The sequence below is a fragment of the Manduca sexta genome, chromosome 27, assembly GCF_014839805.1.
Source record: "Manduca sexta isolate Smith_Timp_Sample1 chromosome 27, JHU_Msex_v1.0, whole genome shotgun sequence".
Classification (NCBI taxonomy): domain Eukaryota; kingdom Metazoa; phylum Arthropoda; class Insecta; order Lepidoptera; family Sphingidae; genus Manduca; species Manduca sexta.
The window spans coordinates 3,914,337-3,936,574 of record NC_051141.1 but is presented as its reverse complement, the minus strand read 5'-3'; the positions used below and the strand labels follow the sequence as shown (position 1 = coordinate 3,936,574).

The window sequence follows — 22,238 nt, the reverse complement described above, 5'->3', positions numbered from 1 at the left end:
TTGTATTTTATTTTATTAAAAAATGTATTTTTCGTATCGTGAATTGTAATAAAATAACTAATCATGTTTGACATGGACGGTGCTAATAGTGTTCGATGTGCCCAGATGGACAACAATAGTGTGGCGTCAGGGACTTTAGGAAGTTCGCCAACGTCTGCTAATAGTTCTGATATGTTTCTGTACGATGATTCCTCTATGTCCGACGGGAGTCTGTACGCGAGTGATCAGGAAAATCATTCGACTCCTAGAAAAAGGTAAACCAATAACATCTGTGTTTTGATGAACTCGTTTACGCATCTAAGGCTGTATTACTACGTCATTACTCATTATCAAAGATTGTATTTCAGCATATATTTAAGTATATTCTATTATTCTATCTATATTTTTGCCTCAAGTGGACAATATTGAAAAAACGCACGAAATTTATTAGATACTTAGGAGGGTAAGCACTTGTCTAATCCAGTAAGTATATCGTTTACGATGTTTGTAATTTAAATTAAAAAATAGATAAAGAAATATTTGTAAGTATTTTATAAACGTTGAAGAGAAATCACAGATTTGTATGGTTTATATTTATGAGCGTTGCGAAATTTTAAAAAATTGCGTGTTTATTTTATAGCAAATGCGAAAACCGATTTTTTTATTGTACAATTTATGAAATAAAAAACCTATGTATTCTTACCTGCTAATAAAGAAATATTTTTCTGCTTTGATTTTAAAAAATCACATTAAGTTTACAATAAGTTTTGGTTTATTTTTTGATTATCTTAAAAAATTATAGAGTTATGAGACTGAGACTTTTTCAAAATAAAATAATTCTGCGCGTGGCCGGCAGTAGATGCCGTGACGTCACTAGCCCGGACGGGACTACGGGCTAGGTAACGCACGCGGAAAAGCAAGGCCCATGTTCACAAAAAAAAACATTTTATTACACGGCTTCACAAAACTGAGTAGGAGGTAGTAATGGGTAATTTTTTTATATTATGAAATAAGTATTATTAGTATAATAATAATTCAATTCTTTAATTTTACGATTTACATAAGAAAAAAACTGTTTTAATGTCAGAGAAAAGTTGATTATCGGCGAGCTTAGTGAATTAGCGAAATAGTGAATTTGAATTAGTAAGTTACTTGTAATTAATATGTTGATAAAGACAATAAAAATTCAGGACAAATATAAAATATTGTGTTACATAGGTGTGTATAGGTATACTTGTGTACTCGCATCACATAATTCGCATAAGGGCCGATGACTGAATGAAAGCACGTGTACGTGTATATTCCACGGCGCTTTGCAATATTAATTAGAAACCTTGTTGCATTTACTACTTACTACAGTATCGAATATTGAATATTATACGGACTTAATCTATAAATAAAATCTAGATCTAAACCTAATAGCAATTTCTACTTAATTTATTAGTCCTTTTAATTGTATTCTGTTTGAATCACACATAATACACACACACGCGCATACACGCGCTTTTTCTCCTGAAGGTTTAGTCAGAGACGCAACCACTGCACATTTCGCCATGCGCATTCCGTCCCATGATGTGATAGGGGGCGAGTTTATCGCTATATCGGTCACAAATTCCTGACTCGGCTGATAATCAGTAGAAACCCATAATCACTTTGCCCGACCCGGGAATCAAAACCGAGACCTTAGCACTGCAGTCGAACCATAATACTTCTACGCAACCGAGGCATATATTTGAATATTTTGTGAAATTTACGGAAATGGAATAGCATTTGGATAAGATTAGGCCTTAACACCTATTGAATTTTATTTTTTTTACATATTATTGGTGTCTTGTTGTCTTATCGCTGAGCCTAATTGGGAGTAGAAGGAACTGTCGAGACGAATGTCTGCATGTTCAATACCCAAGGGCATGCACCTCTGAGTTTTCTAGTTTTGTGTGTCTTGGTGAATTATATCTTTCTTAAATTAATAAAGTGAGGAAATCTGCATACCTGAGAAGTTCTTTGTAAGAATTTGAGGGTATGTGAAGTGTGCCATACCGCATTAGACAGGCGTGGTGGACTAAAGCCTTATCCTTCTCAGTAGCAGAGGAGTTCCTTGCCAAGCAATGGAACCGTGTATAATACGGAGCTGCTATTATCGTTATTTATATATATTACATGTTCTGTAATTCCTTTTATACCATGAGCTCCATTCAAAAGCCTAAACATTTTAGGTTCAAACTATTTTGTACCTTCTTTTATTTTACTTAGACCTGAACATCGCCGTCTGCACAAACGTCGTTCTCGCTGCCCTCAACAGCAAATCCAGCAGCGGCAAGCAGCGAACTTGCGCGAGCGTAGGCGCATGCAATCAATTAACGACGCATTTGAGGGTCTGCGCGCGCACATACCGACTCTCCCATACGAGAAGCGACTGTCCAAGGTCGATACCCTGAAACTAGCCATCGGATATATCAGCTTTCTTGGCGAATTAGTAAGTTTATCAATTTATCTTATTAGAAATCTTCCACACTGTGAAGCAGATGGTTAACATGATAATAGACAGATATCTGATTATAGAAGCCCTGCCTATTGCCATACATTTCTCTTTAAAAGATCGAAATTAATATTTATTTAATCGCTCAGAAAGTGATAACTCTATTCACCTATAACAATTAGAATTAATTTCTCCTGTTAAAAGTTGAATTAAGTACCTGAATCATAAACTAACTAACATCCCCTTAATTTTGAAAATTAGGTTTGACCTGAAGAAGTCGTGTTGTCAGTTAAGAATTATGTTATGTTTGCATATATACCGTTTTTATGTTTATGTAAGACTTAGGTACAAATATAACATAAAACGGTAAAGAATTCCTTTTAGTCATTTTTCTAATGCGCTTAACACCAGTCGCGTCGCCAAAAATTTATTTCGAGATTGTTTTTAGGTCCGTACAGATCGCAGTTCTTCTGAAACCATGTTGACTGGCGTAACCAACACACAAAACAAGGAAGAGCATAAGAAAGTTATTGTCAGAGGTACGTACAAAGAATTACATTTCCCTTTATGTAAGACTAGCTATGCCCGCAGCTTAGTCAGTGTGTCATAAAGTTTTTCCTGCATACATCCCGAACTACTAGATTTCTTACAACCACGCGACCTCTTCAGCAGTTATCGTTATATTTCAGTCAATTTACATAAAATCGTAATGTTACTATAAACCTAAAGCTTCCTCAAGAATTGCATTATCTTTTAGTAAAAACCGTACAAAAATCCGTACAGTAGATTTTGAGAAAATCTATCACGTATAGAACAGCTTTTGGGGACTTTGTTTTATAATATCTATAGATAGAAAAATCTCCTGGAGAATTTAGTATAGTATAGTATATATGCTGCCGAAGCTACTCGTATTTTCCTGGTTAGATTTAATTCGGTGGAATATGTATGTATGTAGATTTCTTTTATCATTTGCCCGGGACAAGACCTAGAGCCCAGAATGAGAGTAGATTGGGCCTGTTCAAATTTTACGCACCAGGGGTTGGGAGGGTCTATGGTTTCAGGTTTGCATATTTTCTATGACATATATACCAGGAGGATCTGAACAGTGATTCGTCGACAGTATTTATATATTTTTTATTGAGAAATAAATAAATAACAGTATAGAAATATATACAAATTTTGTCAATATTATTCCTATGCTTACGTAAGCATAGGAGAGAGGGTAAGACCTTTGCTTACTTTTGTTGACAAGGCTGCCGGGGCGTAGGGGAGGAAGGGAGAAGTGTTTAAAAATACTTTCCGGCCGCTTTACGTCAGACAGGTATCTGGTCGAAAAACTAGATCTAAGTATATATATAAAAAATTAATCCCTATTTCCCTTGGTCACGCCATTACGCGTGAACGTCTGGGCCACTATTTTTTTTTTGTTGTGTTTGTTATTGCCAGGAGAAGGTTCTTATGAAAGAAAAAAAAACGAATAATTGCGCGGAAAATTTAAGAATAGTTAACGAAAATATTAATTTTATATAACTGTCAATTGTTTGAAATAACTGTAAGCGATTGACAGAATGTGCGCTGCAAATTCATAGTTAAGACGGGACAACGTCTGTCGGGTCAGCTAGTCGAATATATAATCATTTTTGTATTCATTGAGATCTACTGTGTAGACATTTATATCTAGGTGTATCTTCGGCGAGAAGGCAATGTGAAAGAACTGCTGTATTGTCAATTGTAGAATATTGTAGAGCAATTACTGAGTATTAAAAGACTCTACATTTAATGTGTTAGGATATAATTTCTAATATATACGCGAATGTTAAACATCGAAATTCAGTACAGAATTCGGTTTATTAATATATTGTTTTACTCCCGTAATTTTCTTCTGAATATATTTTGTTTTTCTCTCGTCGTTTCGAAGTCTGCAGCCTTCATGGTTATGGGTCAGACCGAAGGGTTTTTCGTCCGAATAGTCAATGAAAAAACATGTACCAATATTTTAAAATTGTATTTATTTTTTTTTAATCACCTATTGGCGGTCCTATCTATTGTGTTAGGATGATAAGGGCTGTGCGGTAGTACGCAATATATAATTATGAATTATTACAGTATACTCAATATTTCAGATAGTGTTGCTAATTGCAATTGTTTTATTGGGAAGGTCTGGCAAAGCATTTTAATGGTTCGCCATTCGGTTGTCAAAAACATTTAGGTTGTAACTTATTAATCCTGCATCATTCTTCCCGTTAATTTAAGTAATAAGCAACTTGCATTTTTTTTTTGTTATTTTCTAAGTTGTTTGGTGTTAATTTCTAATTTTGCAGAGTTCTAAAATTATATTAATGTCTTTGTAATTTTGTAATATCTTATAAAAATTTTAGTAATAAGAGGTATTTATTATTAGTTTATTATTAGTAAGTTTATCACAATCGTAAGAGCGGTAGAAAATATTATCTTCCTACTTTATACCAAATCGTTAGAATATTATTCCCAAATATTGAAGATTTTATGCATAAAATGTAGTGATTATATTCTCTTTGTAACTCCGATTTAAAAATTAACGGTGTCTGTCAATCAAACTGTCAATACTAGAATCGATGCTCAGAACAATGACATCGATGACAGCAAAATGACTTCGAGGTGGTCACTTTGACAAGGAGATGTGAAGCAATGGCAGGAAAGCGATCCTTGTCCCTTTTATTTTGTAAACTGAATTATTATTTAAAACTGTCGTCATAAAGGTGATTTTTCAATTACCAGATAAAACATCGTAAGATAACGTAGAACACAAATGAATTAAAAATAACAGATGGTTAAAATTGACCATTTTTTTTTCACTTTTATATTCAGCAATATTTTTACTTATTAGCTTCTCGCGGTTTTACCCGCGTGAAAGAATTTTACGAGATAAAAATCTCGCCTATGTATTTTCCCGGGATAGAAAGTATCATGCGTCCTCTTGGGGTCTCGAAAATTTCTTAATACCAAATTTTCTCGAAATCAGTTGGGTAATTTTTGAGTTTAATGGTACAGAGAGGGAGACAGGTGCGGTGGCGACTTTGTTTTATAATTATATTTTTTAGAACTTTTAAGAGGATCAATCTGTCATACATGATCGTTACCTTTTTTGTTGAATTTTAACCGTTTACGCAGCGTATGCAACGGAAACTCTCAAGAGGAATAAATTTTCCACGTATTTGCAACATTTTTATTTATTAATGCTCCGCTCCTATGATAGCGTGATGTTATATAGCCTTTCTCGATAAATGGGCTATCCAACTCTAAAAGAATTGTTCAATTCGAACCACCAGTTCTTGAGATTAGTGCGTTCAAATAAACCAACAAACAAACTTTCACATTTATAATATTAATAGAATTGTATAGATTTGATGGATAAATGTTGGCTAACGATTCTTAAATCAACCGTAAGTATAAGTACCCTTATAAATAAGGTACAATACATTTTCAACTTTTATAAACAATAGTTTAAAAACTGACTTACCTAGATACTTAAAAGGGTATTTAAAATATAATTCAAGTTAAAAAAAAGAAATTTCCCGGTACAACAAACCTGTACTTGTGCATTATGCAAATAACCGAATACTTAAATGTCTTTGACTGACATAGACCCGAAAGAATACTATGTGACTACGTGGTCAGACGAATTTCAACCGTAAAATACTCATAATTACAGTATATAAAAAACAAATATCCAAACACTAGAAGCATTGATAAAAATACAGGCATGTGCCAAAGCGACAATTTTTTGATACATTTTAAATTTAAATAATGTGAATAGTAATTATAATTGTCCGTGGGGGAGCTCGCGGCCTAATGTACGGTGTACCACGATGGTCCGATCTGTGCCAGGGCGCGACCCTCGACTACGTTTGTTTGTGCACCTTTTAATGATCGATATTACGGTACTTTGCAGTGCCAATGTTGGATGTCATTAAAATGCAGGATGCTTAGTCATCATTATTTATTCCCATTTCAATATTTATTAATTGTATACCAATATTTGCTTACACTACCGCGCTGCGCTCGTGATGCGTAAGTTTCATAATATCCAGAAATTAAGCTCTCTTTAAAGCTTTTCAAACCGTCATAGGTATAGAGTTCCGACACGTCACAAGTTTGCACCAAAAATAGATTATACCATGAAATCCATAAATAGATAATCTTGTTACAACCTACGCTTTTAAAACAATAATATTTGATGTAACTAAGGGATTAATTATAAAGTGTAAAACGGACACCGGACACGTCCTTCTATCGTTAACTTGCCCAACGGAAGCCCATCTCTACTCGACATCGATTACTATTTCAATAGAGCAGTATTGAAATAGTAATCGATGAGATGCCTAATATCCTGAAACAAAACACTCAGGAACATTCACTCAACTACACCAACTACACCAATAAGTTTGAAAAACTCATCGGAAAAGCCTTAAAATAGTATTCTGTTGTCACTGCACTCTAATAGGAGACACTGCTACCTAAAATATACGACACATATTATCGTCTAATGTTTTCAGAGCCACAAGCACCGATTTTAAAACTGCTTGCGATTCAGGCATAACACCCGTAACGTTACCAAGAGATGCCGTAGCACTGCAGGCTACTGCATTGCTGATGGCGAATACTGACATCCATATACCTCCAACTAGTCTTGATATTATAGATATACTTCTTAATTCAGGCGTAAGCAGTGGTTTTGGTTTCATAACTAAGCGCACTGCGAATTTGAACATAATTATTGTCATTAACATCCCGAAAAACATTGCGTGTCAAATTGCACTTATCGTCCTCCTGTTTGATTGGTCCAGGTGTCATCATTGCGTTCACACGGTGGCGTTGCGTGACGCGCCGCCGTATCCCGTGGGATCCCTCATCCCAACTACGCGTCAATTAATTTTATGTCCGTAATTATCGATTTTCTCACACGGAAGGGTATTAGGCCACCTAAGGCCAATGATTGACAATTGAAACAAGGTTACCTAGTCATTATTTATTTAAATCAATTTCGTTCTAGAATTAATTATAAAGCCGATGAGTTGACAGACGTGTGGATGGTAGATACTCGTTTAATAATTTATAGCTCGGCTGTGTGAAGAAGTAGAATAAAAGGTGTCATCTGGTTCTTTTAAGTTAAGGTACGTTTCAAACTTATTCTCTTGTTTTTGCCGCCTTTATCCCACTCCAGTGTAGGGTCAGTAGATTTAGACAGATGTTGCAGAAAGTGTTTTTTCCACCAACTGTATCATATACCGGGAATATAGCTAGAAAATCCACACAAAGTATCGACTGATCTGAGGTTCAGACTCATCCCTAATCGAATCTAGAAACAAGACCCTGGAATACCTAGGCTGACAGCAGACGAGGAGACAATAAATAAACTATTAAAGTTCCTAGTAGCCATTTTCATCATGCGTTTTAAGTAGGTAGGTATATTGAAAGTGATAATAGATATATGGAGAATAAATATATTTGGAAATTGTTTAACAAGGAAATATTAACATAACATACATCGAAAGAATATCTTTCACGTAACCTTTTCAATTCTATATAATTTTCAATTCTACATTATTTCTTCTATATTATTATTTTACTCACATTGTAGATAATTGTTTCCATTGACCTGGCTAATTTAAAATTACCTTTTCTCGACTTTAGTATAATTATATCTATATATCTATCTATCATTTTCTTTAAATAAAATCTTCATTAATCATCATAGAAAATTCGCTGTTACTTTGGTAATAAAGTGCTCGTATTAGTTTTATGCGCCGCTCAGCGCACACTTGTGTCGACAATGGTCCCTAATGTGTAAGTAGAGAACATATTTGCGAATCACACCGTAGCAAATTGAAACATCTCCCTTTATAAACAGGGGGGCGGAGTGTATTAGAATACTATTAAGTTCTCAACACCCCTTTTATTTGTTTATCATCTAAAACTATAGCTTTGAAGTGGAAATTTTGTAGAATATTCTTTGTTAACAAAACTACAAATTGAAATAGAGTCTGCGGTAGACTCTATGAATTCTAAATACATAATATTTTTATATATATTGCAGTTAATAAATGGTAATTTCGCTGCTTTTCTTCTATTTTGCCCTTATAAATTATACTTTGAAGATATTTTTATGATTATTAAAAGCATTTAAAAGTACTGGGTCCAATATTCAAATATCCGTTTGAATGTCCTTCATTATCATGCGCTCGTTGTCTCGGTAGAATATACAGTGGAACTTTTTTTCATGGCCCATATCGTAGGCAAAGCCGCAAGCAAAACTTAGGTAATAACTTCGTCTGGTGAAAGGCTAATTGCTTAACCAAATTTTTTTTGCAACATTGATTTATATCTGTCTATATATATAAAAATAAATCCCTATTTCTCTTGGTCATGCCATCACGCGTCATTATCGTTACTATATTTTTGTTGTTGCGTTTGTTATTGTCAGGAGACGGTTCTTATGAAAGAAAGATTTTAAAAAATTGCGCGGAAAATTAGAAAATTTAAGAAAACTTAACGACACTATAAACTTTACATAACTGTCAGCAGTTGACAGAATACGCGTTGCAAATTCGTAGTTAAGACGTAACGGGACAACGTCTGTCGGATTAACTAGTAATATATAAACATAGAAAAAGGCGCTGAATCCAATTATATATCGCAAAAAAGACGCTTACCGTTTAAACCATTTTTTTCAGACAGTATAAGTGTTTATGATTTATGTTATCAAACTAAAAAGAAGTTAATTATTTTCCTATCAAAAAATACTTCGTGATATGAGGGGAACTGATAAAAAAGCTCATGCTGTGTACGCGCCGCATAATCTCTTTTTCAATTATTAAAAGGCACCTTATCGAAATGTTATGTTGGATTTACATAGAGATTAGCGCACGTGCGCTGTCGAGGGCCAGCATTGTTACTGTTATTGTAATTCAAGAGATAAGTATTCAAGTAATCGTCACAATTATTATTAGGTATATAACCTGGTCAAACTTTGTTACAATGTTCTGTGATGTGACTCCGTAAATTTTCGCTTAAACGCATGTGTGGCAGCGCACTTTGGTCAAGTATTTTGTAAGTGTGCGGACATTAATTATAATTATTATAGACTTGAGCAATCAGTGGTCGCTCCTGTTACCTATACCTTCTCCTTTGGGAATAAAAGCATGATGTGGTTTGTATTTTGTTATAAATCATCTTAACAATATTAGTTTAAAGCGTTCAAAGCTTAGTTCGAAGAGCGTCATTTTTATTTACTCAGAAAGTTTTTTATATGATTTCAGAAGAAAATATCAACGATAATGCCCTTACTTTACGCAAGGTTGTTTCTAAGAAAATAAGATTTTACAATAAAAATAGTTTGCCTCTTTTATTTGTATTAAAACCTGTCTTAATCATTTTATAAATCGAATTTCATTGTAGCCATTTGACAATCGGTACTTTTTGCATTTATGCGTCAATGATAAATCTAAATTTCATATAGATTTACAGTACTATAAAGCTCTTTGGATTCACTGCTCGGAAAATTTTATATTTTATGTTCACAATATTTGCAAGGTATAAAAATGCCTATTAAAATTCTGCTTGCTCGTCAAATATTTGATGCCACTGGCGTACCTACTGTCGAAGTGGATATGGTGACTGAATTAGGACTATTTCGTGTCGGAGTTCCATCTACAGATGCTAAAAAAATAGCGGAGTCAGTCCAGTTGAGAGACAACAACCCTGATGAATACCACGGCATGGGCGTTTCGAACGCTGTAAAGAACATCAATACTATCATAGCCCCTGAACTCATCAAGCAAAACTTAGAGGTGACTATGCAAAAAGAAATAGACCAATTTATGATTGCGCTGGATGGCACCGAAACTAGATCGGGATTGGGCGCGAATGCTATTATGAGTGTGTCTTTGGTTGTGGCCAAAGCTGGAGCGGCGAAGAAAGGGGTGCCTCTTTATAGACACATATCTGACATGGCGGGAGTAACTACTATTATATTACCTGTACCCCATTTCACTATTCTAACAGGAGGTATACTTTCCTCTAACGGTTTACCTTTTCAAGAGTACATCATAATGCCTACAGGAGCCTCGTCGTTCTCGGAGGCTATGCGCATCGGGGTTGAAATTTACAAATTCGTGAAAAATGCCATAAAAAATAAATACGCTGTCGAATGTACATACGTGAGTGATAGTGGCGGATTTGCGATACCCATACAGAGTCACCGCGAAGCACTCCTCTTTCTTACCGACGCTATTAAACAGTGTGGATACTCGGGCAAGGCAGAGATTGCGCTTAACGCGAGTGCCACGGATCTTTTTAAGGATGGTGCTTATGACTTGGAATTTAAGAATCCTAATTCAAACCCACAGGATTACATGTCCTCAGACAAACTCGCCGAAGTTTATTTGGATAATGTGAAGGAGTTTCCGGTGTGTTCGGTGGAAGATGCTTTCGAGTTTGACGACTGGGCTGCTTGGTCCACGTTGTCAGGGCGAACGACAGCACAAATATTTGGAAATGACTTGACACAAACGAATCTTCGTAGAGTCGGTTTGGCTGTTGAAAAAAAGGCGGGAAACACTATAGCTCTGCGTCTCAACCAAGCAGGCACTTTGACAGAGATTATTGAAGCTTATAAGCTCCTAAAATCGAATGGTTTCGGAATTGTAGTATGTGATCGCTGGGGAGATACTGAAGATTTGTTTTTAGCTGACCTAGCAGTGGGACTCTCGGCGGGACAAATGAAATGTGGGGGTCTATCGCGGTGTGAGCGCGTTGGCAAATATAACCAGATTCTGAGAATTGAAGAGGAACTCGGCGCTTTGTCTAAATATGCAGGAAAGAATTACCGTGGACAATTGTAGTGGTCTTATTTATGAATAAAAATTACATTTAAAGTATTTTTTATATTTTATTATTTTTATAATCTTTCATATTACAAATACCCACGTAATACATAAAATATCTTAAAATATATTCACAGACAAATACTAGGTAGCCGGTGCCACAAAATCGGAAAAGCATTTGAATTATTAAATCATATTGAAGCGGGCCAGTATAAATTGCCGCAATTATGAATAGCTATCATACGTCGTGGCCAGTATGCGACAAACGGGGTAATTACAGGAAATGCTTGCCTATTACGTACCGTGCCGAGACTTTAAACTGTCATTATAGCACTTGTTCAATTTTATTCGTGGAGTTTGTTATTGTTACGTATCGATATTTTAAGTACTGACATTTCTTGTATATCGTGTAATTCATATATTATCCGAATTCATTTTCAAGTGGAACATTTGTGTAAACTACTTAATTAATTGACTCCGAATGATATTACTTATGCGTCATATTTTTTTTTATGTTTGTTCTGCGATCATTTTCCAACCCGTGGTCCGATTTTATTTTTTGTGTCGCATTTTGTATTTTAATTTCATTAATATAAGATATTGAATTTAAAATAAAGCAGAGGTGATCTCCTCAAAATTCAATAAATTTTGATAATTCTTTTTTTAATGGATTTAGCATATTTTAAACATAATTATCATATTAAAAATATTTCTGTTTGATCTTGAGCTTCAAAGATACAACAGGGTACTCAATAGAGATAAAATAGGCAAAAAATGATTCTGTATATATTGAGTTTATTTGGTTTTGTACTTAAAAAAATAATATAAAAAAAAATTATCGAAATTGAAGCAATGTAATCTTCTTTTCTATTCGTATTTCTTATTATGACATTTTTAGAAGTCGGAAACTGCTAGCAAAACTAAGTAAAAAACGATAATAAAAAATATTGTTAAATTTAAATCATGCTCCGACTATTTAATATAAACACGAATTGGAGAAAACATTAATTTGCTTGAATTTAAATAATTTCTAACTAAAACGTATATAAAATTCAAATATTTATTTATTGTTTGTAGTGAGTAAATTTTCCTTTTTCTGTAATGGATAAACTAACGCTCCAACATGAGCTAATTACCATGTGAATTAAGGTCCGATTTGATTTTTTTGTAAAGTATAAATTATAATCTTTAAGTAGCGAAAGTCAACAAGAGCAACGATTCAATGCATCGTTTAGGCTGCCTATTTTCCTAAACTTTAAATAGGTACACACTTAAAAAAAATATTGCTAAAAATCTTTAACAATTAGACTTGACGTCCACAAAGAATTAATTGCAAAATAATACACATTACGAAATTCGACAAACATATCCATACTATAATATTATGGGACAATTAATGATTGTTTAGGGAAAAAACATAATGTTATCAAGAGGTACAATAAAATCGACAAAGGACGGGTCAACCCTACCGCGTATCGACGAGGGGCTAAGAGTCGGTAACCGAGCGCACGTGTACATTCGCCCCCTATTATTCGCCCGCACTTGCATGGCGTTAGGGACGCACTTTGCGCTCTCAAAATAATCGTACATAAATAAACCTCAAGTTTTTAATTTTCGAGGGCGTGATGCGATTGTGCGGACATAATTAAAGGTTTACCGTTTAATAAGCCCCGTGTGGCCGATGGAGGGGAATCACATTATCTATCTTTAACCACTTATAAAATTATGTGTAACATAAATATGCTTGGATTCGCAAAAAAAGTTATAGTTGAAACACAAATATAAAATATATTTAACATGTGAAGCATGTGTTCCAGGTCTATCTTAGTAATGCCAAAATTCTTCTGATTGAGCAGGGCTTTTATAATTCTATCATAAATGTTTATTTTTTGATCTCCGGTTGCCAATCATGTCAATGACCATCAGATGATGTCGCATACTTACAGCAATATTCATTATAACGGTTTGTTTCAGGCAATAATTTTCAAGCTCATTCATTATCGTGGTCGAGGAGAGGAGACCGTCCGCCTGGCGCCACTCTACACGCTAAGATCTGGGTGCCCGAAGACCCTAGGATTTTCACTAGTTCCACTAACGTCATCGAGAAGGAAGAACTAAGATAAAACGATAAAAAATCCAGTCATGTTTTTAAAAAATGATCTCATTTAATTATACTAGTCCACCAAGTTAGATAGGTAAGGTTATATTAAGAATATTTATCGATTTTGTGTAACGTATTTTTGTTTACACTTTTAGATCAGCACCGATATGTATATATGATTATAATTATAGTTGTAAAAAAATATATTATAATTTAAATTTAGGATGATAAAATGTTTAGACGTCACAATCCCTATCTTTAGGTCGTCGCGGCGATGCTGTTTATTTTCTTTGACCAGCTTTTCGCAACACTGTAGGCGCTGCCTACGACTTATATTATATTTTTTCCTTCTTTCGTGCTTGCCTAATAGTGATGGAGACGGTATCTACCAAAATCGATGACAATATAAAGAAAACATTTTATGTTACTATCAATTGTACGTTATAAATTAAACCATAGTTATGAGAAAACCGTTTTATGATGCCAGACCTACTATAATGTACTTATAGGGAAACTAAGTAGCAAATACCACGTAAATCTAGCAATAATGGGTTGTTTTATATATTAAATGCAACTGCATGACTAGCTTACATGGACTATGTGTGAAGGTAGTCGGATAAAAAAAATCGGGCGACAAAATAATGAGCATCTTTTGTTATTCTTTATTGCCCAGAAAATAAAGTTGCTTTTAATTAGACTAAACTGTCATGAATCCTGTTCTTAGTTAATATGCCCTAAGCATTAGCCTTGGACTGCTCCGAGGCCGCATTTATGGTCGGACAAATTAATATAATTTGTATAGTTTAAGATTATCTCACAAAATCCTTTTACTATTATTGTTTGAATATCTGAGATTTAATGTCATATTTATTCCTGAGTCACTACAACTCGTAATGACCATACTAAAATAATTTTATATATGATAAAAAATGTAAATTAAGTAACTATTGTAAATAAATAATTTGAAACTGTAATAGCCTTGTAATGATAACAATAATCCAGTCTTCACTCTTTTGTTACTTCCTATCTATAGTCCTATATTTCCTATAATATCAAAGTCTTCGTATGTTAAATAAAAAAAAAATGTAGAAACTCAATACATATGCGAAATATGTACTTAATATATCGTCGTTCGGTATTCAGCTCGGCCGCGGCGGATGAGTAGATATTGCATTTTTTTGTTGTTTTCAAATCGATATTCATCGGTCCTGTCAGAGGCGGCCTTTAGGAAAGGCGAACTGGGCAACTGCCCGGGGCTTCCAGCTTACAGGAGCCTCGCGCGGTACCTTGCAGGTCCATTTTTACGATCTTACCGACGAAACAATTAAAACCGGGATAATTTTTTTTTGCTCCGGCCAAAACCTCTAGTTATTTTTTTTTTTGCTTTCGCCTGAGGCCTCGCGTCGTTCAGGGCTACCGCTGATATACATGATTATGTATTTAAAATATACTAAAAAATAAAATATGAGTACTTATATCCCTGCCGCTGCCGCATTACATTGAATATGCATTATTATAAACTAGCGACCCGCCCCGGCTTCGCACGAGTGCAATGCTGATACTAAATACACTACAGAAAAACTTTGAACGTTGTATATAAAAACATAGCGGCCCGCTCTGGCTTCGCACGGGTATAACATAGCAAAATAACAGTATTTCTCCACTATTTAATAGATGTTATTATACATATAAACATTCCTCTTGAATCAATCTATCTATTAAAAAAACCGCATCAAAATCCGTTGCGTAGTTTTAAAGATTTAAGCATACAAAGGGACATAGGGACAGAGAAAGCGACTTTGTTTTATACTATGTAGTGATATACCATTGGCAACAAACAGTAATAGGTATAAGTTCCAACAAATAGTAAAGTGTACATTATAATGAAGTCAGTTTATGTCTCCTGCAGTGACTTAATTACATATTCCCATTACTGAATGCCGAACGATGATATGTAGTAAGTATATACCTACCTGATTATCTGATAACATATTATAATCGACGTTATAGGTCATACAGATTTTAGAATAAGCAGTAGATTACATTTCATTTTCACTTAACACCTTATCACTTTGCAATTAAGTTGTAAAAAAAGCTCATTAACACAGTTAATACTTACGCACATTTTATATTTTCTCGACTTAATAAAATCTTACTTACCTTGTTGAAAATATATAGTACATCACAAGTGTTTAGGTACCAAAATAAAAAAATAGCGTCATGTGCTGCCGTTATTGAATATATATTCAACAAAAAAATAAGACAAAATATCCAAAGAAGGTAATTGTTGGATAAAGGTTTTTTTGACTCATAATTCTGGCTTTCTGACGCCCATTAGTCAATTCATACGTCTTGATAGTTTTTAACCTATTTCAACAAAAGGAGGTGGTTATCAATTCGACGCTCAGATTGGACGTGTATTTTTACTATGTCTTATACTTAGTCTTACATCAAATAATCGTTTCTTATACACATTAGTTTTCATTGTTAAACGTCAATCAGACATGTAATTTACATATTACATTACATACAATTTGTTGCTCAGTACGTGATGGGTCAATAATTTAATTAAGGATTTATGATTAATTCGTCATAGCTTTGCCATTTCTATATAAACAAAAATACTGACTGCATATTTACAAAGTCTTACCTCTTCTAAATACCACATTTTGTTTTTTTTCTACTCAATAAAAATATTTATGCATTACAGTGGGTGCCTATTTATTTATAAAAACGCCCTCGTTAAGATTTATAATTTTGTGGAACTTTCTAATAAGGTAAGCACTAAGCATACTAAATATAATGGAAAACATTATTCATAATAAATTTACTATAGTCCAGTCAGGCTGTGTAGTCTACGGCTTACCGATGTAGTATTTTCACAGAATTTTGATATTTTTAGAGAATATTCTGAAACAGAAGAGCCACGACTTTAGGCACAAGCTAAACCTCATTATCATGTATCTCACCTTTATGTATACAGAGTAATTTTGTAATTACGTTAATAAATGAAACCATATACCTGCGCGTCTGGCATTATTAAGCCAAAAATCATCCATGGATAACGATTATTTTCACCAAAAATCTCAGTTTTACTTTTATATTTTTTTTTTTCTAATTTTGTAGATTAATACAAAATATGGCGTGAGTGTATTTTTGACTGAGTGTGATCAACTCCTTAAGGAGTGGGACTTAGTGCCATTAGGGCATTTAAAATTAAAATTACTGTTTATTGATTTTGTTTTTATTCCAAAATTACATTTTATATTTTACATCTACGGTTCGAGTAACTTATTGTAAAGTGTTATTTTCAAGATGATAAGTAAGGATAAGGTTTCAATTAGTAAGGCGATGTCAAAATTACCCGATAGTATAGGTATCTCCAGGTATTTAAAAATAAAATGAAAAGAAATAACACAAATGTCGCTACTAATACTTAAGTATTAATTCGAATCGTGTTCTTACTCAGCTCTGGGAAATTAGTTGGTAGCTGAAAGCCCATGTTGCATTAGACAGGTGTGCCAGTTCACAAGGGCGAGGGTAATATCGAACCATAGATTGTGTTCCGACGGCGTGCGCACAATTCATGTACTGAAATTTCTCGTGCATCGTAAATTCATTGATAACTAAGAAGTAGGAAATTGTACTACATACAACAGCCGTAGAAGTTTTGTTTCATTGACCATTACACGTCGTAATGCAACTGAAAAATGTCGGTTAACAAGCCATTATTACTGAATTAATAAGTTATAAACGAGGCTTATTGAGACGTTATTCTTATGGATTGTGATACTTGGCAGTATTTGTTAATATTTGACTTATATGGTGTTTGGAAGGTCCTAGATAGGTACTGTATTATAGTAAGTAAGTATTAAGTATAGTTAACTTCAAACTGCATTTCTTCTTTGTTTCCGTCTATGGGTAGTCACGGTTCTTTCAAATGATTCAGATGATGAGTATCACCACATCAATCAGAAGGTTTTTTTTATAAGTATATGCAATACGTATTTATTATGTATGCTATTATATAAAGCTGAAGAGTTTGTTTGAACGCGATAATCCCAGGAACTAAACCGATTTTTTTTTAATTTCACTATTAGAAAGCTACATTATTCCTGAGTTTACCTACTTTTCACTCGGGGAAAATATTTATCCCGAAAAACCATTCCTACGCGGGCGGGACTGCGGGCAAAATTGAATTTGAAGTACCTAATATAGAAAAAGAAATATATAATATAATATTAATATCAGCCCTGTATCATGTACAGTCCCACTGTTGGGCACGGGCCTCCTCTACTACTGAGAGGAATTAGATCTTAGTCCGCCACGCTGGCCTAGCGCGGATTGGTAGACTTCACAGTTCACACACATTCCTATAGAGAATTTCTCCAGTGTGCAGGTTTCCTCGCGATGTTTTCCTTCATCGTTAAAGCAAACGATAATTCACAAAGAATACACACATGCTTTTAAGAAAAGTCAGAGGTGTGTGCCCTTTGGTTTTGAACCACAGTCCGTTCCACAGCCAACTAGGCTATCGCCGCGTGAAAAAGAAGTGTTCTTCATTAAATACTTTTAAATTTTCTTTATAAAATAATTTTATCTAAATTCCGTGAATATACCTAAATTAGAAGAACGTAGGTGGGTATTAGTTACGCGTGTGTATTCCATCTTATGAAAGGATTATATTTTGTTGTTACGGGATTTAAATATATTTACATACAAAACGATTTAATTAAGTACTTAGGTACTTAAATCTCATTTTAAATGTTAGAAAGAATCAGGCCCCGTCATAGGTTCCAGTGAACTCCAGTGCATAAGTATTGGAGTTCACTGGACCTATACCTATTGAGTATAGACTCAAGATGCCGAGCCGAGAACAATTACATAAACATAACTTATAGGTAGTGTAGTCTCAAGCGAGCGAAGCAATTTCCCAGGGCCGAAGCTATAATTGTACCTATTGATTTTATGAGTGTCATAAAGTGTTGATCGGTGTGACTTTCGCCATCATCACCCACCCATACATTAAAAGGTTTTTCTTGTATTCTTTCGCTTTGCTAGGTTTCCTTTTTAAATCTAACGGCCGATTACAATAAATTATCACAACCGTTAAAGTAACTAAGCAAGTGCCCAATAAGAGTAAAAACAAAGCAAACGAAATAACTAGTCACTAAGCATGCCAAATTTTATTTGGATAGTTTTAGAGGTTCGACGGTGGTAGTTAGCTCAGCATAAATTACGGATAGCACTTAATATCTTTTTCATAATTTTAGTATTTCGTTTTCTTACGTATAACTAAGATTATCAGATTTTTTTTTAATTATTTCTTTCTATGACGAGACGAGCTTGCCGTTCGTGATGGAAAGCGATACGACCGCCCATAAACAGTAGAAACATCATCCAGCACCATGAATTACAAATACAAAGTATTGTTTGGTATTCCACTGTGTTCGACATTCTAAGACATGAGATATTGGGTCTCATTATGTCCAGTAATTAGGTACACTGGCTACAATGTCCTTCAAACCGGAACACAACAGTGAGTATACACTCCTGGCGACAGAAATAGACATTGCGGTGGTATCTACCTAGGCGGACTCTCACATATGAGAGATCTACCACCAGTAAAAGTAGTAGTTTTAAAAACAGCACATCAACCTCAGCCCAAAAATCATAGAACGATATCAATAAGTTTGTCGATAAATAGAAAGTAATTATTTAATTACCATGGCCTATATACCTACGATACTGTGTCACCTCGTCCTGCGAAATAAAGAGTGTCAGACGCTCACAGAATCTACAGCCACTGGGCGGCGCTCGATCAATATGGAACACAGACATGGATTGGCCACACGTGGACTTTCCCACGCCACCCCCCTTACCCACTACGGAGTTTAAGCTGAACCTATGCTACAAAATTTTCGTTTGCGTTTTCCCTTTTATCTCATGTTGGTTTTAGGATAAAACTAATGTCGGAGGGTTTTTTTCTGTTAAGGTCTTATTAACTCTTTAAATATACAGTAATCAGCATCCAGAGAAAATCAGCATTCTACATTATTTTCTTTTCTTTTTGAACAATTATACTGTTATTGTAGTAGCGAGATGTAACTGGTCACATTTCAATATATTTAATACGTAGTTTTAGTCGTGGGAACCTATTATTGAGAATTCAAATGTTAATCTACAGTTATTAAGCTATTATATCTGTTGGTTCTCCTAAGATGTAATAAATAAATAAATACCGAAGACACAATTGATTGCTTATCAACATTGTGTACTAAGTGCGTGCTTTATAATAATTAAGTAGTAGTACTGCTAGTGTAACAGGTATCTGGCCTTCCAGAGACGACAGGTGAAGTTTTCAGAAAGGGAGCCCGCCACAATATAATATAGATACTAAAACGCATAAATGCCGTCTGCAAATCGTTCTAATGATAGAGTCTACATAAATACGAAAAGGCAGCCGATTGGATTTAGGTTACATGGATCTTTCCCTACTGTGGCCAGCCAACCTTCGTTTAGGATATTCATGCGTTATCATGAGAATATAGATTACTATCTAACTACCTAAATGTTATGGAGGTTAGACACTAGAATCATCACCGTATATGAAAACGTGTCCTTCAAATTGCGTCGAATAACATTCTATATTCCAATACATTCAACTTAGCAGGTAATCTGAGTAAGATATTGAGGATACTTAGCTAGACAGCCACAGTTGGCGATGCATTAACTTCCGTTAATTGCGTGTTGAATACAGACTCCCTCAGATTGCTGACATCGACGTGAGGAAATAAACTAGTGTTTATGTGAGGTGTGACTTCTCAGTGACGTAAGGATTATATGGACTATATAAACATTGTATATAAGCGAATAGTAATAATAAAGTTTGTAGAAAATAATAATATTTATTGCTTAATATTGGTATTTGTGTGTGCCTATAACTTGTCTTGGTTCTAATGCGTCTTGCTTGTTTATTTGCATACTGCTTAATATTACCTTCAAAATGATAATGTAAGTAGGTATGTGTGTAATGAATAATTAATAAAATTAGGATTTTAAAAATTCTGTAGTTTAAAAATCAGGTACCAATTCTCGTCAACCTATAAGCACTGGAGTAATGCATAAGGCTTGTTAATATACGTCCACCGCAGTTTAAAGAGATACTAAGCCACAAGGAAGTTTATATCCTGAAACCCTGAATTGAAAGGGCGAGACAGAAGACTCGAAATTTGCGATTAAAGGCCACGACTTCGGTTTGGTATTTTAAGTGGGTGATTAGGTGCTTAGATAGGTTTCAGGCGGCTGGCAATTGTTTCGTCAAAAGTACTTATTTATTGGTTCTTATTTGCCATCGCCTATACCTACTATGCATTTCATACCTGCCGATATTCAGGTACGGCTTATACACCTACAAGGAAACAACATACACATATTACTAGCCCCTCACTGCAGCTCAACGTGAGAAGGCAACGTGCTGGGTACCGGCGCATCCGATTTTCAACTTGTGTTCACGCCCAGAAAGTTCACGAGACTTGATACTCTCGGGACGCCATAACGCCTGAATTTATTGTTACGCGCCGCTATCCTAGTCTATGACATCGGGCGTTTCCGGTAGTATTCGGCTGCGCGGGTAAGCTGGCAGAGGAGATGTCACGCGGCGACTATTCTATTATTCTCTCTGGTTGGAGGTTGTCTAAACATGTGTAATATTTTTGCTAATATAATGTTTACTATAAAAATAGCGTTTAACGTTATTTGTTGTGAATTTTCATTCGCAGTATACAAGATCGGTATCACATTTGAACCAAGTTCATCACAACAATCTAAATCTGACTGTGCCATTGCTTTTTAAGCACTTACTTATATATACTTGATTATCCAACATTGATTTAAGGTTTCAATATAAATCTATTCACTCCACCCCAAAAAATAATGCAAGATTTCCTAGCTATACATTTTGGGAGGATGTGTAGGTAGTATGATTTTTAGGCGTGAAAGGTATCACGCTATCGAGGGTAGAGACAAAAAGACTCGTCTTATATGAGGGACAAATTGAATATCCAGCGGTAAGCAAATTATTGAAACTTGATATTTACTCATTAAATAGTATATTTAACTTAATTGTACATTACGAGCGAATTAACTGCTATAGGAAGAAAAAAGGAAAGAGAATACAGAAGAGGTTCTGTTTCTTTCGTACACAAAGGAACATATTCTAACATAACTATAACTGAAAAACTGTGAAATTTTATTCTATTACCCGCGTGATAAAGTTTTTCTGGAACAAAGTTTTTTGTTATCAAAAGTACTCTATATGTTTTCCCGAGATAGACACTCGTCAATGTTCTTTCCAGGGTTTTAGAGTTTAATTCGTCAGACAAGCATACACATGCAGCGGGGGACTATGTTTTATATTTCTTAGAACTTTTTGATGAACAATTCCGTCATACATATTTCTTTCGTAACTTTAACCATTTACTCATCGCGTGCAACATTTTTCATTACTGCTCCGCTCCGATTGGTCATAGGGTGATGATATATAGCTTATAGCTATCCTCGATAAATGGGGTATCCAACACTAAAATATTTTTTCAATTCGAACCGGTAGTTCCTGAGATTAGCTCGTGTAAAGAATCGAACAAACTAACCAAACTCTTCAGCTTTATTTAATAGTATAAATAAAATAAAATTTCATTTATGTTTTTACTCATGTAGGTCAATGAATGGCCCAAGAAATCATATCTAGATGTCTTTGTGGCCCGTCTAAAATAAAGGTCGAGTACGCCTTAAGATAATAAAACTAAAGCAAATT

At 34.6% G+C, this 22,238-nt stretch overlaps 1 protein-coding gene across 2 annotated transcripts; it reads left to right on the top strand.

The window, feature by feature from the left end:
- On the top strand, window positions 1-14,988 carry LOC115444858 (enolase). Of its 2 annotated transcripts, none has more exons than XM_037444132.1 (4): window positions 1-254; window positions 2,233-2,455; window positions 2,907-2,997; window positions 13,297-14,988. In XM_037444132.1, the coding sequence occupies exons 1-4, from the start codon at window positions 64-66 to the stop codon at window positions 13,443-13,445; spliced, it is 654 nt and encodes a 217-aa protein (XP_037300029.1). In that variant the 5' UTR covers window positions 1-63; the 3' UTR covers window positions 13,446-14,988. The 2 variants fall into 2 exon arrangements, with proteins under 2 accessions (XP_037300029.1, XP_030026662.1); XM_030170802.2 differs by lacking the exon at window positions 13,297-14,988 and adding an exon at window positions 10,060-11,376 and having other exon boundaries at window positions 53-254; window positions 2,907-2,996.
- The last annotated feature ends 7,250 nt before the right edge of the window (window positions 14,989-22,238 follow it).

Bases quoted from the DNA above. Each gene is read 5' to 3' on its own strand.
- LOC115444858 (XM_030170802.2), top strand. From the start codon at position 64: ATGTTTGACATGGACGGTGCTAATAGTGTTCGATGTGCCCAGATGGAC. The intron at 2,456-2,906 runs GTAAGTTTATCA...GATTGTTTTTAG, and splicing joins TCAGCTTTCTTGGCGAATTA to GTCCGTACAGATCGCAGTTC. The intron at 2,997-10,059 runs GGTACGTACAAA...AAAATTCTGCTT, and splicing joins ATAAGAAAGTTATTGTCAGA to GCTCGTCAAATATTTGATGC.